The sequence below is a fragment of the Microcaecilia unicolor genome, chromosome 7 (assembly GCF_901765095.1).
Source record: "Microcaecilia unicolor chromosome 7, aMicUni1.1, whole genome shotgun sequence".
Classification (NCBI taxonomy): domain Eukaryota; kingdom Metazoa; phylum Chordata; class Amphibia; order Gymnophiona; family Siphonopidae; genus Microcaecilia; species Microcaecilia unicolor.
Genome location: NC_044037.1, coordinates 260,752,266 through 260,769,720, shown reverse-complemented (window position 1 = coordinate 260,769,720; position 17,455 = coordinate 260,752,266). Strand labels below are relative to the sequence as shown.

The following is a 17,455-nucleotide window of genomic DNA, read 5'->3' as shown; positions in this document are numbered from 1 at the left end:
TCCCCCTCCCTCCCCCAAAGACAATAATAGCCCCAGCCTGATTACCCCCCCTCATCTTCCCACCTCCATAGAAACGTAACATAGAAAAAGACAGCAGATAAAGTCCATATGGCCTATTCAGTCTTCCCATTCATATCAACAGCTATCTCTTCCTCTCCCTAAGAGATCCCACACGCCTGTCCCATGCATTCTTAAGTGCAGATACAATCCTTATCTCCATCACCTCCACAAGGAGGCCGTTCCATGCATCCACCACCCTTTCCATAAAGACGTATTTCCTTAGATTAATTTTGAGTCTACCCCCCTTCAACTTCATCTTATTCCCTCATTCCAGTGCTTCCTTTCAGTTGAAAGAGACCTGCCTCTGTGCATTTATGCCTTGGAGAAATTTAAATATCTCAGTCATATCTCCTCTTTTTTGTCTTTCTTCCAAGGTATACATATTGAGGTCTATGAGCTGTACAAGGCTGTTTACATACCTCCTAAGCAGATTCTTTGCACATTTCAAATTTTTTATCCACACCCTTCCTGGCAAGGATCATATTCCTACTCTCCCTTCCCAGATCTCCGGACACCATTCATATCTATAACTCACAGACTGAAATACAATAGCAGTTCCGCATCCAGAAAGACCCTTTGAGCTGCATGCAAAAATCATGGAAGCTCAGCAATTAGTCGCTCCACAGTTCCTAGCACCACATTTACATATGCATGCATTCATATTAATCCACTGTGTGCCAGCCTTCTGCAAAAATGGAAACTGGCACCTCATTTGGTGGTAACAGCTTTGGCACAATGCCCCCTCCTTTATTAGTTGTAACTCCAGCACAACATCCCTCTCTCCTTTTACCAAATATCCCCTTCATACAGGGAAAAATAATGGGGGTTCTCAGGCACCCACAGAGATGGCGCCTATGGGTTGGAGTATATGGAGAATCAATTGATGAAGACCAACTAGAGACTTTTGAATTTCCCTCAGTCTCCAATAGTTTCATATAGTGAAATGGCACGGAAGTATTTTTGTGAGATATTGCTGATTCCACTTGAAAATCTTCCTTTAATAGTGAGGGCATAATATCTGAATTTAAAGAGAGATCCAGGGAGTTCAGCGCCGATTGGGAATATTAGGGGATCCCCATAGGAAATGAACTTGTCAGCATTTTTGGAAAGTTCTCTGGAAATTATCACAGACAAAACAACTCTTCTAGTTAAATTGGCCTTGGAACATGATAGGGATTATGTTTTACATCTTTATTAATGATTGGTTTCTTGGCTGTATTATTCATATATTTCCTGATATTTCTCAACCTTCTCAAAGGCGAAAGAAGGACTTATCGGTCCTTAGACCAAGAGTCCTTGCCCTGGGTGCTACAGTTAATTTGAAATTTCCTGCAAAATGTTAAGCTTCTTATTTTGAAAAAAAAAAAGCTTTTTGTTTTGGGTTTTGTTTTTTTTTGAGTCTAAGCAACTGCTTGAATTTATTGTGGCTAGAGAGGATGGTAATGTCACAAGTAATACTGGTTAGCCTGCTGCAAGTTAGCATGTTTCAGCTGTAAGTGCCGTATGTTAGGAACTGTCTCTCTTGTTTAGTTTATTTTCTTTAGCATTTATTTCTAATCCTTTGACCTCCTTAATATTGTGGGCTAAATATTAGGATATGCTACCTTGTTTGATTTTCTTTGTTTAATTCTAGATCTGTTTCAAGTTATCAGGTTATGCTTGACTGTAAACTTAATAACTGCATAAGTAAAAATAATAATAATTAAAATTTACCACAGCTTAGTAAAAGGACCTCTTAGGGGTCCATTTACAAAGGCATGCTAAAAAATGGCTTGCGGTAGTGTAGGCGTGGGTTTTGGGCGCACGTCGATCCATTTTATATCGCACCTGTAAAAAAGGCCTTTTTTGCCAAAAATGGACATGCGGCAAAATCAAACTTGCCGTGCGCCCATTTTGGGTCTGAGACCTTACTGCCAGCCATTGACCTAGTAAAAGAGCCCCTTAATTCTTATGGCATTTAAAAAATAATAATAATTAAAAACAAAATGCATATGCTGTTCATTATGGAATCCTTTTACTAAGCAGCAGTAAGCATAAATGCATGTTTACCGTGCAGGAAAATGCACTACTGCAGGGCATGCTCAGGTGCTCCGCAGTAGTGCTGACATCTGCGCACACTTTGCACAAGCTAAAAAAACTTTTTATTTTTTAGTGCTGGGAGCATGTTTGTGGGTGGAGAGTAAGCGTGTCCAGATCTAATCAGATAGTGAAGCTACATTGTTGCATGCCTACCAATTAGTGCATGGTTAGTGCATGAGCCCTTTCCGCTTACTAAATATTATCAATAGAAATCAAACAAAATAAAACATAGAAAAGAAAATAAGATGATACCTTTTTTATTGGACATAACTTAATACATTTCTTGATTAGCTTTCGAAGGTTGCCCTTCTTCATCAGATCGGAAATAATATTTCCGATCTGACGAAGAAGGGCAACCTTCGAAAGCTAATCAAGAAATGTATTAAGTTATGTCCAATAAAAAAGGTATCATCTTATTTTCTTTTCCATGTTTTATTTTGTTTGATTTCTATTGATAACCTTAAGAGTGGACTAACACGGCTACCACACTTCTCCGCTTACTAAATAGATATTGGTAAAGGCTCACATGCTAATTACGAAATTAGTGCATGGCCATTAATTGAGGAAATACATAGTAACATATACATAGTAACATAGTAGAGGACGGCAGAAAAAGACCTGCATGGTCCATCCAGGCTGCCCAACAAGATAAACTCATATGTGCTACTTTTTGTGTATACCTTACCTTGATTTGAAATGAAAAATCATCCATTTTACAACTGCACTAAAAGTGGCTTCGGCCTGCGGAGAAACCCACCCTAGTCATAGTGCAGGTTACCTTTTAGCGTAGCTTAGTGAAGGGTCCCTACATTTGAAGTAATCAAAGCTGCAATGCAACGCAACACTGCCCGATTACTGCCGGATAAACACCGGCATACAAAAATAACACTATCACGCTGGGGGTGGGAAATACTGCCAGGCTGCTGTGATAGCCCGGCAGTACTTCCAGTTTAGCGAGTGGTAAGCCCGCGTTGGGCTTCCTGCAGCTTAGTAAAAGACCTCCCTCTCCCCCCCCCCCCCCCCCCATAGCAATGGGGATAATAAATTTGGTCACTAAGCTTTGTGACCATCTCTGGGAAAAAGTAACTAAAGTAGCAAATCCAAAATGTTAAGAGTGGCGATATTTCATGTTATGGATACATAAGCAGTCTGAAAAAGTTACGTTTGAATTTCTGTAACTTTTTCTTTCACATAAAAGGATGGGGTTTGGACTGGTTGTATTACAAATTGTTTGCTCTAACAGAATTCATTAAAACTTTATTTTTTTCTTTTTTTTTTTTTTGTTTCTGGTGGCTTTAGTTACCTTTTTCTAAAGATAGTCACATGCACATGTAGTGCTGAATAAAGTTGTTTTAACTAACCTTCGGCTGAGGAGATTTTGTGGTCCACCCCTACTTCTTGGATTTTTACTTTTTATTTTCACATTTGTTTCTTCACATTGAGATAAATTTGGCAATTTATTCCATTTCTGGAACTGGATGACTTGGAGGGGCATAATCGAACGGGGCACCCAAGTTTTCCTGAGGGCATCCTCGCAGGACGTCCCCGCAAAGGGTAGGGGAAACCTGTATTATCGAAACAAGATGGGTGGCCATCTTTTGTTTCAATAATACGGTCAGGGACGCCCAAATCTTAACATTTAGGTCGACCTTAGTGATGGTCGACATAAATATTGAGATGGTCGACCTTAGAGATGGTTGTCCTCAGTTTTCAGCCATAATGGAAACCGAGGACGCCCATCTCAAAAATGACCAAATCCAACTCATTTGGTCATGGGAGGAGCCAGCATTCATAGTGCACTGGTCCCCTTGACATGCCAAGACACCAACCGGGCACCCTAGGGGGCACTGCAGTGGACTAACTGAATGGAAAAAGCTCTTCCCTTACTGATCCCTTAGCGATTCGTAAAGGAACAGGCATGCATGAAGGAAATTGCATGCAAATAGCGTTGATAGTCAGCCACCAGCAGGCAGCATTTCGCTGACCGCCAGCACCACCTTTATCCCCAGGTGTTCAATGCCAAGCCATGTCCAAGGACCAGCATTGAATATCCAGGCCTATGCAGCCAGATAAAACTTATTCATTTAAGTGCAATATTCAGCACTTAACCACATATGGTGAATCTCATGAAGATAGGACTGTGTTTTATGTGGTCCTATTTATGAAGTTACCTTATCTGGTTTAATGCTGAATATTGGGCCTTAACGGCCTACCCCCAGATTCTATATAGTGCACCGAGGGGCCCTTATACTAAGGTGTGCCGAAAAATGTTCTGCGCCGGTGTAGACGTGTGTATGGGGTGCGCGCAGGTCCATTTTTCAGCACACCTGCAAAAAAAGAGCTCTTTTTTTTGCTGAAAATGGACGAGCAGCAAAATAAACATTTGCACATGTCCATTTTGGGCCTGAGACCTTACCGCCACCCATTGACTTAGCGGTAAGGTCTCACACATTAACCGGGCAGTAATCGTCAGTGTGCGTAGATCACTGATTACCGCCCAGTTAGTGCCACGTGCTGGAAAAGTTTCCAGCGTGTGTAGCAGATACACATAAAAAAATGGAATTACCGCCCGGGCCACGCAGTAGCTGGGTGGTAGTTCAAAATTGGCAAGCATAGGACACGTGTACGTGGCTCAGAAAAAGGGCCCCCTAGAGATCTCCACTGAAATCGGCACGGATTCTTTTTTTATTTATTTATTTATTATTTTAGTGATAATACAAAGAATCCATCTTTGAAAAGATACACCAGATATAAACACAAATACACTAAAGAATATAATATATATAGAAAACATCTCTACAATCTGGTTACAACAGTCCACCAAAAAGAGAAGGAGTGGGATTCAAGATTGATTAAACCAAAGGAAGTTTGGTGCTATTATACAGTGGGGGAAATACAGTATATATTTCTTTAAGAAACTTAGCAAACATATCCTTCGGGCTGAATAATTATATATTTCTTTAAGAAACTTAGCAAACATATCCTTCGGGGCAACAAATTGAGATTTTGGAAAGTTTAGTAATCGTAGGTTTAGATTTCTTGATAAATTTTCCATATTCTCTATTTTTCTTTGTATAGAGGCACAATCTCCTACAATATGAACTTGTTGTTGAGATATTTTCCCAATTTGCATCTCTAGGTCAGTCTGCTTTATTATTACTCCCTCCATTTGTCTTCTAAGAGATTTTATCTGAGAAGAATTGTTCAAGGATAACGTTATGAAAGAGGTACAGACCTTGTGAAGCAATTCCAATGCTGTCCAAATCGATTCCAGCGACACCTCTTGGGGCTTGACTAAGGGTTGTATCGCCAATACGCAAGCAGAAACTTCTTCTGGCGTAGTTGTTTCAGGCAATACCCCAGTAGTCTTGCCTGTTGACATTTCTGGCGTTCGCTGGGCTCCCTCAGCTAGCCCCAAGATCTCTCTGGGCTCCGCTATCGCTTCTGGGGAAGGCCACTCCTTTGAAGCCCCACTAGTCTCGGGATTCGATACAGTTCCTCCAGGTGCGTGCGAGAGCGTCGGGGTCACAGGTCCTAACGGACTAAGCGAAAGTTTGCTCTCCTGAGCGGAGCTCTTCCCTGCTCCGCTAGCGGATGCGTCCGAAGTTGGAGTCTATACCAGAAATGTAGTCAATGACTGCTGCCCAGGCAAGGTAGGGATTTGCTTCGGGAGGGGTGGTCCCCTTAGCTTCCCTTTCCTTTTCGGCATGTTTAACTAAGAAAATCGTCGAAGAAAATTTTTCTTTTTGGGAGCGTCTTTGCTACACGTCCTGCTTGGGCGCCATCTTGAATCCCGACTGTGTGGCACGGATTCTATAATAAGTTGCACAACTTAATTGGCTGAACAAGATAGTGAGCACTGATAACAGCACTTAACAAGCAATAATGAGCACTAACTAACATCTAGGTGCACAACTCATTAAACGTATTCTGTAACGAAGTCTTCCAAACTTCTAACACGTGCAGGCAAAAAGGGGCGTAGTTATGGGTGGGAAAATGGACGTTTTTTGAGCGTTCTGAAATTTACACTTGTAGTTATAGAATATAGCCCATTGCAAATAAACCTACGTGCTGAGATTAACGCCCCGTTTTTGTTGATGTAAATGGATGTGCGTAGATTTGGGTACTGAGATATCAACTAAGCGTATTTTATAATTGGTGCCTAAATCTAGGTGTCAATTATAGGATACGCTTGGTTGGCACTGATTTCAGCACCAACTTTTTAGGTGCCATATATAGAATTTCTTCCATAAGTACTGACCACCCCTGGACTGCCCACAAAATAGCTGGTTACGGCTTAGACACTAACCAGGTATATTCAGCAGCATGACCCAGTAAAGCGCCGCTGAATATCTGCGGTTAGCACAGGTCAAGCAATAGAAACAGCCAGGAGCTATTTCTGGTCATTTAAATAGCTTTGAATATTGACCCCCCCCCCCCCCCCCCATATATCCCTTGGTAATTAATAGAGTAAGAGGCACATTTTAAAAGCATGTCTATCTTCAAAAATATATATGGAAGTGATCACTTGTAGAATTAGACTATAATTTTGAAAAGGCAGTTGTGCTTCTATAATTGACATATCTCCAACCTCAGGATTATACATGTAGGTTAGATGCCAGCTGTATCTGGGAAGAGAATCAGTACAACAAATTTAAATATGAGGAAAATACACAGGGAAAGCACAGGGTCTTACTTTTGTGTGGGCCACCACTTACATATCTAGGTTGCAAAACAGGCTCTTATATAGAAGGTTGACTTCTAGCGGTAGTACCACAAGTCTACTAATAGGGTCACGGGTAATATTTTTATTCCCAGAACCAGTTTAACCCTTATATGGAACGTTCACCTGCTAGCTGTAGCAGCACAAGACTTTCTCTACAGGGACATGGTTGCCATTTTGTTCCCCGTTTTAGATAGGGAGCAGAGGGGGACTCTGTTTATTCCAGAAACTGTAATCTTAGTGACACTTTATGTAAATCAGATGTATGGACCCAGCAGATACTGAGGTTCCAGGAGGATATTGGTCATCTGTCCATCAACCAGTCCTTCCGCCCAGAAACCTGGACAAACAGGCAGGCTGGTAAAAATTGCCCGGATCCCTGACAGTCCCCTGAAAAAGAGGACATGTCCGGGGGAATCTAGATGTATGATAACCCAAGGTAGGCACAGGGAAAGCCACTACTTATCTCTGGAGTTGGTAGCATGGAACTTTGCTCCTTTTGGGGATTCTACAGGTACTTGCGACCTTGATTGGCTGCTGTTGGAAGCAGGATACTTAGTTAGATGAGCCATCAATCTGCACCAGTATAGCAGTTCTTACTTTTTTTATCTTATATGGTGAAAAGGAACTTTCTGCAACTTTCCTGTTATATGGATAATCTTATGTAAATTAATTTAATAGTGCAACTGGTTCATTAATGCTATAGCTCCACAGCTGTACCTGCTGACATCATTATCAAAAACCCAAAGAACATTTCAGGCTTTTATAGATGATGGTGGTGGGAGGCAGGGATAGTGCTGGGCAGACTTATACGGTCTGTGCTAGAGCCGGTGGTGGGAGGCGGGGCTGGTGGTTGGGAGGCAGGGATAGTGCTGGGCAGACTTATACGGTCTGTGCCAGAGCCGGTGGTTGGGAGGCGGGGATAGTGCTGGGCAGACTTATACAGTCTGTGCCCTGAAGAGCACAGGTACAAATCAAAGTAGGGTATACACAAAAAGTAGCACATATGAGTTGTCTTGTTGGGCAGACTGGATGGACCGTGCAGGTCTTTTTCTGCCGTCATCTACTATGTTACCATTGTTCCCCTGTCCTCCCTACCTTCTGTTAGCTTTCAGCTTGAAAAAAAGTTGGCAAAGAGAAAAAAAATGCTGTCATTGCCTGTTCTATCCATGGATCAAGCAGACCACTACCATTACAAGTACCTACGAAAGCTATTTGTGTTTTCCTTTACAGTTCTTTTTTTTTTTTTTAATTTATAAAATATTAATGTACCATCTTACTGGAAAAAAACAAGGCATTGTGTTGACTTTGCATTTAAAAAGCTTGAAGCATTGCAATATATATATTTTTTGTTTTTTAAAGGCCCTCTGGGAAAACATTGCAAAACTTTCATATTTGTTCGTTTATTTTGTAGTCCAGGAGAATAAGAAGCCTTTGTGAAGGTAGATGGTTCAACTTGGAACTTATTTATTTGTTTGTTTGAAATACATATACTTCACTTATTCAATGCAGAGCAAAGTCATAAGCAAAGTTCAATATAGTCTTTCTATTGCCCCAGAGAAACATGCTTTATTTTTTAAACAATATTAAATCAATATGATCCCAATAGCAATGAGTAACGCTATACTGAAAAAAATTGCTACATGTGTTTGCAAATTATTGATTATGTTTCTTGTGGATGATCATTATTTTTAAAGCAAGCAGCTTCTTTTCTTCTTATAAGTATCCTAAGATGATACCTTTTTTATTGGACATAACTTAATACATTTCTTGATTAGCTTTCGAAGGTTGCCCTTCTTCCTCAGATCGGAAATAAGCAAATGTGCTAGCTGACAGTGTATACTGTATAAGTGAAAACATTCAAGCATTACTATGACAGTCTGACAGGGTGGGAGGAGGGGGTGGGTAGGAAGTATGCATGGGGACATCAAAGCATATCAAAGCACCCTCCCCTCACCTATCCACACCCATCCTGTTAGAATATCAATGATATGCTTTGATGTCCCCATGCATACTTCCTACCCACCCCCCTCCTCCCACCCTGTCAGACTGTCATAGTAATGCTTGAATGTTTTCACTTATATACACTGTCAGCTAGCACATTTGCTTATTTCCGATCTGAGGAAGAAGGGCAACCTTCGAAAGCTAATCAAGAAATGTATTAAGTTATGTCCAATAAAAAAGGTATCATCTTATTTTCTTTTCCATGTTTTATTTTGTTTGATTTCTATTGATAACCTTAAGAGTGGACTAACACGGCTACCACACTCCTCTACTTATGAGTATCCTGAGATTTAAAAAAAAAAAGAAGTCGTCTCCAGCTTCCTTACTACTCATAAAGGAGCCCAGGAAACCTTATCCAGGGCTCTGAAGGAAAATGGGACTTGATATACTGCCTTTCTGTGGTTTTTGCAACTACATTCAAAGCAGTTTACATAATATATACAGATACCTATTTGTACCTGGGGCAATGGAGAGTTAAATGACTTGCCCAGAGTCACAAGGAGCTGCAGTAGGAATCAAACCCAGCTCCCCAGGATGAAAGTCCACTGCCCTAACCACTAGGCTTTTCCACTCCTTGTGCGCCCAACCTGGAGCTCTGAGAATGGAGTACCCCACTCCCCCAGTCCCTGACCAGCTCCTTGAGGTAGACACTCCCTCCCCCTCTCTCTGCATGTCAAAGGGGGAATGCACCAGACCTTGGTGCAGGCAAGAGCCATTAATGTAGCTCTGTGTAAAAAAAAAAAAAAAAAGTTTCCCACCACTGTTTCAGTGACAGGTGAATGTTTTGAATATGAGTATAACTGGTAGTTCTATCGTGGTTTCATTTATGCCTACGTTTTGATTTGTTTGTTTTGACTACAAGACTGGCACTAACTGAGTAAGCAGGGGGATGGGGGGGGGGGGGGGGGCACTGATCTTTGGAGTGCACAAAGTTGCCACAAATCAAGTACTGCCTTACAGATTGCACCAGCCCTGCCACATTATAGCCCATGATAATCTTTCTTCCTGTTGCTGCCCTTGCAGTTGCCACTGCTGGTACTGGTAACTCTGCTCAGCCTGTAGACATACCAGTGACAGCAGCAATGAAAACACTTTGCGCCTGTATGCTCTCAGGCTCCAAAAGGCCTTCCATGGACCTGCCCCCTGACAACAGAAAGTACGCATCAGAAGGGACAGGATCAGGGAGGGCATTTGGGAGCTGAGAACACAAGGGTTTGAAATATTTTGGTTGCTGTTGCCACCGGAGGGCCTGCAGGCCTGCAGCCTGGTACCTGGTATCAGCAGGCAACTGTGGCTGAGATGCTGGGCTGGGAGAGGGAACGGAAGGAAGAGGAGGGAGAGACATTGAACCCACAGAAGGTGGGAGAGAGAGAGAGATGCTGGAATGTGGGGAGGGGGGGGGGAGGAGAGAGGGTCAGATGCTGGCCCCTGAGTGGGGAATGTAGGATTGGAGAGGAAGGAAAGATAAAGGGGACAAGTTAGATATGGAGATGGTCAGAGACACAGCAAAGAAATGCTGGACAGGGAGAGAGCATAGGGATAGGGATACAGAGGAACAATGCTGAACACAGGGGCAGGGATAGGGACACAAAAGGACAATGATAGATGGAGGATAAAAGAAGAGTGGGAGGAAATGCTGTACATGTTCTGTGGTCTGCATGTGAGACTGAGGCCAGGTGTTCTGGTGGGGATGGATGTTGGCACGCATTGGTCAGTTTTGTGACCTCACCTAGGAAGATGTGTATCATTTCTCTGTTATGGGTACTGGAGGGTGAGCCCCTGGGCCACCATTGGGCCCCTAGCCCGAAGACCAGATGGCCCAGGCTGATGGCCGATGAGTCACTGAGATGGCAGGAGGGAAGCTGGCCAGAAAGCAACCACAGGGAAACAAGTGAGCATCTGGAATCAGAAGCAGGAAAAACAGGAGATTGCATAGGAGCTGGTACCAGTGCTGGTTTTGGACCGGAGCTCAAGTCAGGCTAGGTCAGAACTGTAGCTGGTACTGGAGGCAAGATGAGCTTAGCTGGAATTGGAACTGAAGCAAGATGAGCTTAGCTGGGACTGGAAATGGAGGAAGATGAGCTTGGCTAGAACTGGAACTGGAGCAAGACGAACTTGATTGGACCTGGAGCTGGAGCAAGACAAGTTTGACTGGAACTGGAGCAAGACATACTTGACTGGGACTGGAGCAAGACAAGCTTGGCTGGGACTAGAACTGGAGCATGTCAAGTTTGACTGGAAGTGGAGCAAGACTAACTTGATTGGACCTGGAGCTGGAGCAAGTCGAGTTTGACTGGAAATGGAGCTGGAGCAAGACAAGCTTGATTGGAACTGGAGCAAGGCAAACTTGACTGGGACTGGAGCAAGACAAGCTTGGCCGGGACTAGAACAGGAGCAAGACGAGCTTGGCTGGAACTTGAACTGGAACAAAAGTAAAGGCCAGGCAACACATAGCTAGCAAGGCTGACAATGTTGCAAAGGCCATGTGGGAAGGACCAGCTGCTTAAATTTGTTGGATGCAATGTCATCTCTGTGCGCCGGGAGCAGCCATCCCCTATAAGAGGTGCGGAGGAGTGCATGTGCACATAGGGAACCAGCCGCCAAGAGGACATCCAATGATGTGAAGGACTCGCCACACTAGAATCACCCCAAAGCTTGCGACCCGGATCCTAATGGCCGCCTGACCGACCCGCGGACTCTGCTGATGTGCTGGTAAAGGGGCTGGGGCACGGCAATGGCCGTGACATTCTCAGCCCTTTTGGACCCAAAGCAACTCTGACTTAAAAGTTACCAAAGACCACTGGTGTAGTGGGAGGTAGAATTGACCACTGTGTGTTTCAGAGATGTGTGAGGGTTGGGGTGTATGAGAATTGGGATGTTTGTGAGTAAAAGTGGTAATGGTGGGGAGAAGTTGGTATGTGTGTATGCATATGTGTGCATGTGTATTTAGTAAATATATGGGATGTGTGAGGATATTTGCAGGATGTGTGGGATGGAGTGTGTGCAGTGTGGGCATGGGAGGTAAGCAGATGGAAATACTTTTGTGTGAGGTGCATTATGTGACGAGCATCATACCAAGACTATTGTTGACAGCTGAGAACAGTACATGTGCCCAGTTAAACATCAATGAATTAATCGCTAAGGGGCCCTTTTACTAAGCTGTGTAAGCGTCTATGCACGACCAATGCGCACCAAAATGGAGTTACCGCCCGACTACCACATGGCTCTTATGTGCTTCAGAAAAATATTTTTTAGTTTCGGACCCGCATAACGGACATGCACCAAGTGTCATTTGGCGCGTGTAGGTCATTACCATCTGGTTACTGCATGAGTCTTTACCGCTAGGTCAATGGCTGGCAGTAAGGTTTCAGACCCAAAATGGACGCCTGGCAATTTTCATTTTGCCGCACATCCATTTTCGGGGAAAAAAAGGCACACTAAAAAATAGATTGGCACATGCGCAAAACCTGTGCGTACACTACCGCAAGCCATTTTCCAGCGCACCTTAGTAAAAGGACCCCTTATTTTGTAAATAGGAAAGCACAAAAAGCTAAGTGATTCTAACATTTGGTAAAAGCTTTTAATTAAACAGTAGCATTGTGTGAACAGAATTGGTAAAGACGTTTTGGGTAAAGGGGTGTGTGTGAGCTGCTATTAATATTAATGAGAGAAGATGGCACCGATTTGTAAGTTGCAGAGGAGCCCCAGAAATTCTTGCACCAGCACTGTTTGACTTATCTCTCATATTTGTTTATGCTGTTATGGGGCTAAATTTTTTCTTTGATACCAGTGCAAGTTTTTGCTTTATTTTTCTCCAGATCTTTGGTTCCAGAACTGTTACGGACTTTCATTGATTAAAAAAAACAAAAAACAAACATCAGTTCCACAAGCTGACCCTGTACCTTATTAGAAGGGAAGAATGTAACATTAAGGTGTCCTTTTACTAAGTTGCTGTAAGCGCTAATGCATGCTTACTGCAACTAAAAAAAGTGCTTACCACCGGGTATGCTCAGGCACCCTTTAGTTATTTTGTGATCAGCGTGCGCTTATTTTTTAGCACTGGGAGCAGAGCAGAGAGTAGGCATGCAACCATTAAAAAATAAATATAAAATAAATATTCAAACATAGTCATACATAAAGAAAAATGAACATTGAATGCAATCTATATCCATATTATTAACATTGACAAAACTTAATCACTGGGTCCCATGTTTGTTGAATATGTTGCATAGAATTAAAGTATCTGCATGTAGGTTATGCAGGACTTTTGGTGTACATACCTGTGCCTTCTTTCCAGGGGAATCTTTCATAAAGTAACCACAACATATCCGCTTGGTGATAAAATGACCCTCAATGAAAGAATGTCATCTTTATCATCATAAAGAAGTGTAGTGGCAGGAAGATAATCTGAGTTGTCACATTTTGTTCAACCTGTCTTTTCACCTAAACTGAACAGTATTTGATTTCTGTGTCCTTTATGTGTGCACTGTCCTGGGAGAATAAATAGATTAGGGAAGGATTGGTAAACTTTCTTGGAACAGTAATCCCCATTCCCATGCAACTTGCTAGTTTTTACTGCTCCATCCAGGTGTCCTCTAAATAGGTGTCTCTTTCAATTTAAAAATGCCCCTGTAAATATATAATTGGTTTCCAGTCCATGAAATATGTGTTCTGGGATCCTGCTCACTTAACCTCCTCCTTGGCTGCCAGAAGACTCTTCGGTAGTATACCCTCTGGGATGGAGAAATTGTCTTATATATTTATGTCACTCCTTTGGATCTTCATGTAAAGCCACATTGCCCCTAATTCATTAAAAGCAACTGAAAATTACTTGCGCAAATCTGAGTGTGTGCCCAATTTGCACGCACAATTTAATCAAATACAAAAATTAGTAAAGGCTAAATTCAAAAGAGCAATAATACAAATTGAATTTAATAATACAGATATATTATTTTATATATATTATTATATATACATTTGTATTCAATAAAATTTGTATTATTGCTCTTTTGAATTTAGCCTTTACTAATTTTTGTATTTATTTATTTTTAAGCTTAATTTTTGTTTTGTCCATTTATATTGTTTACTGCAACTTAATAAATAACAAGCTCAGCACCAATAACTGGCTTTTTAACAAGCAGTTACTGGTACAAATTAAATTTAATTGAAATTTATTTACATGCATACATTTTATGTGCGATTTACAAAAGTAGGTGCAGAAAAGGGAGGATGGTCCTAAAATTAATGCACATTGTTATCTAATAATGGGGATATGTGCCTAATGTAAGTGCATACATTTGCACTATGTTTCAGTTGGTGCAAATGGCTGCGCCAAAAGTTAGACGCAATTCCCGGGCATCAGCGCTATTCTATAAACCGTACTTAAAGTTAAGCGTGGCTTATAGAGTAGCACTTTTTTCAGTGCCAATTTTTTTGTGCCATATATATAATCTAGCCTATTATTTCTTTAATGTTTAAATTTTCCTTGGTTTTTTTCCTGTTTCGTAATTGATTGCCTTAATATTGAGGACTGGAACAAGTAAGATTTGTGGTATTATTGTCTTGAATATTTGTTTCTTTTTCTGTATATTTGGAGTTGGCTTTATTTTCATTTTTTTAGCCTGTCAAATTTTTCCTAAAATCTCATGATGCTTTGCTGTACAAGTGTAGTTTACTTGGTTATAGTTTATGAGAGCCTATAAAAATAAAATCAAATAAAGAAAACTACATACTGGCACCACCTGGCCACTAATATGCTACCAGAATTACTGGATCTGTGTACCTGTTTGACCTACTGTGACCCTTAAATAAGAAGGCCTTTACATTCTTTTTCTGTTTATTTGCAGTGTGACATAAGAGAACCCAACAGTCTTCGAGTTGCCCCTGTACCACTCTACAATTCTTTTGAAGATGTGCACAGATTTATTGAAATCCTTGGATCTGCTTTAGCAGTCGCAAAGCACCCATCAAGTGATGGGAAATTATGCAATGCTTCTTGTTAGAAAAGTTGTACATCACACTACTGTTATCACTGAAAATGCTGTTTACCAATGTCCTGTTCCCATAAGTGAATTGTTGTATACATCATGGATCCCAAAAATGATAAAGAAGATTTTTTTTAAAAAAGATAAAGTCAATACCTTGAATAAAGTACATTTCAGCCTTAATTTATTTTACATTTTTTCACCACTTATTAATTTTGTATTTCAGATGCCCTATTTTTCAGAACAAAAATGTATATTAATGACATCACTTAGGGCCCCTTTTACCAAAGGGATGAAGCACTTACTGCATTGCCATTTCAGGGAGGGGGGGAGCCCTTACCTTGAGGTGGCGGTAAGGGCTCCCGTTCTAACCCAGCGGTAACCAGGGTACACACCGGCGCTACAAAAAGGAATATATTTTGTAGCACCGGATATTACAGCACACTGAGGGTAGGAACTACCGCTGGGCTGCTGCAATAGCCCAGCAGTACTTCCTTTTTTAGCAAGTGGTAAGCCCATGTTGGGCTTACCTTAGAGATTACTATAGTTTTGGCCCTGCCTAATTCCGGAATGAAACATTCGACCTACTGCATGTTGTACCAAAAAGGTAATCTGGACTTGTCCAAATCTATGATACAGGGCACATACGACTGAGTCAGTGGACTGTAAATATATACTCCTGGATTCTATAAATGGCATTCAAATTTCTGCCTGAAAAATTGCATACTATCCTGAGATGCACATGCAACTAAGGGCCCTGTTTACTAAGCCGTGTTATAAGCGTGTTAGCGTCTTTAATGCGCGTCAACCATGTACGCGCATTAACTGTGTACGTGCCTACAATATCCCCATAGGCACCTACATAGTTCACACGTTAACTGTAGGCTCGTAAAAAATGCTAACGTGCCTTAGTAAACAGGGCCCTAAATTAGCTAACGAGCCAGTTAGTGCCAATAATTGGGTTCTAACAATTATTGGCATTAATTGGCAACATTTTGGATTTGTGCATGCATCTAGCTAGGTGCTATTCCATAAAGATCCATGTGCAAATCTTATAGCAAACAACTCAAAAAGGGTCATGGTCATGGGAGGAGCATGGGCGGGTCCGGAGCATCCTCTGAAGGTGCATGCAATATTTCTGAATTCTAAATTACACACCAGGATTTACACCAGGTTTCAGTTGGTGTAAATCTTTGTGCCCAAAGTTTGGCGCAGAAATGAGCTCTCAGTGCTGTTCCATAAATGGTGCAGACTTCAGAGCACCATTTATAGACTAGCACTCATTTACTGAATCTAGTCCATAATATAGGTAAAGTCCATGGTTCCTGAAGGATGGGGCACTAGGGATGAGCACCTAAAATAATTTCATGTTCACTTATTTTGATGTCAGCTGAATCTTAGAGGGTGCACTATTTGCACATAGTGCACACTCTTAACCACGAATGATAGTTGTTTTAAATGACTGCCCATCCCTAGTGTGCATATGGGTGAAGCATGAGTGGAGCATATGCAATACTGCCACTTATGCACAGAATACACTGTTATGTGCACCCTTTCTGTCTTTAGGCGCCCGCCATTATGCCAGGTCTATGACTGGTATAACTGTGGGTATGGAAATGTAAGGCATGCTGATATGCCAGGTTCCACAGCACCGAAACAGTACTAATCACTCTTCTAACCAAATTCAAACAAGCAATTGCAACTGGCAACAGTGTACTTCTCCTACAATTTGACATGTCAGCGTTCGACATGGTAAGCCATAAAATATTATTGAACATCCTAGTATACTTCGGGATTGGAGGAAATGTTCTTAGCTGGTTCACAGCTGTGCATTGTACGTTGAGCTCATTTGCATATGATTCTCAGTATATTCTTACGAGAACGGGAAATAGCTTGCTGTACCCCTTTGTGCATTTAACGCTAAATACCTTGCTCACTAAACCGGCTAGAACCGGTTGATAATTCACATTGTTGGCCTTGTACATTTTGTGCATCAGGGCCTCAGTTTCAACAGCCTTCCTCAGGACAGATGGTTTTATTGATCATACACTAACTCACATGCTGATATAATAGAACTGTGAGCATTCAATGAATTGCCACTAATTAAGGGCTCCTTCATTTCATATGGCTCATGGGAACCAAAAAGTTAGATGCTTTAGGGTCGTTGTCTGGGGTTCCCCTTCTTTTCACTATTTTTATTAATACTATGTATATGTTCTCATACAGATTTCATTGGGGTGAGTTTTCTTTGGGATAGGTAAAAGGTGCCCAGCATTTGAATTAAGTATGCAAATTTATAAGTATAATCAGTGACACTGAATATTCTTATTTATAAATCACTGCCCCACTGCTATACATTTAACTGAGTTCAAATTAGATGGCATAAGCTATACAAAAGTGAACCAAGTTTTGCAAATATTGTTAGAGCACGTGTATGACATACAGCTTAGAAATATTCTTTGTGCATACCATAAACAATACTTGAAACTGGCACTAAATACTCATCAATGTCCAGCTATCATAAATAGTAGACATAATTGTGATCCTTTCTGAAAACTTTAGATCTAAAACAGTTTTTTAAAAACTACAATTTTATAGGTGGCCG

At 41.4% G+C, this 17,455-nt stretch overlaps 1 protein-coding gene across 3 annotated transcripts in view; it reads left to right on the top strand.

Annotated features, from left to right (window-relative positions):
* KYNU (kynureninase) overlaps positions 1-14,983 on the top strand; it is a 260,595-nt gene extending 245,612 nt beyond the window's left edge. For all 3 annotated transcript variants that reach the window (XM_030209738.1, XM_030209735.1, XM_030209737.1), the window contains one exon: positions 14,713-14,983. In XM_030209738.1, the coding sequence (XP_030065598.1) occupies positions 14,713-14,868 (156 nt within the window). In that variant the 3' untranslated portion in view covers positions 14,869-14,983. The remainder of the gene's footprint in view (positions 1-14,712) is intronic.
* Positions 14,984-17,455: the final 2,472 nt, after the last annotated feature.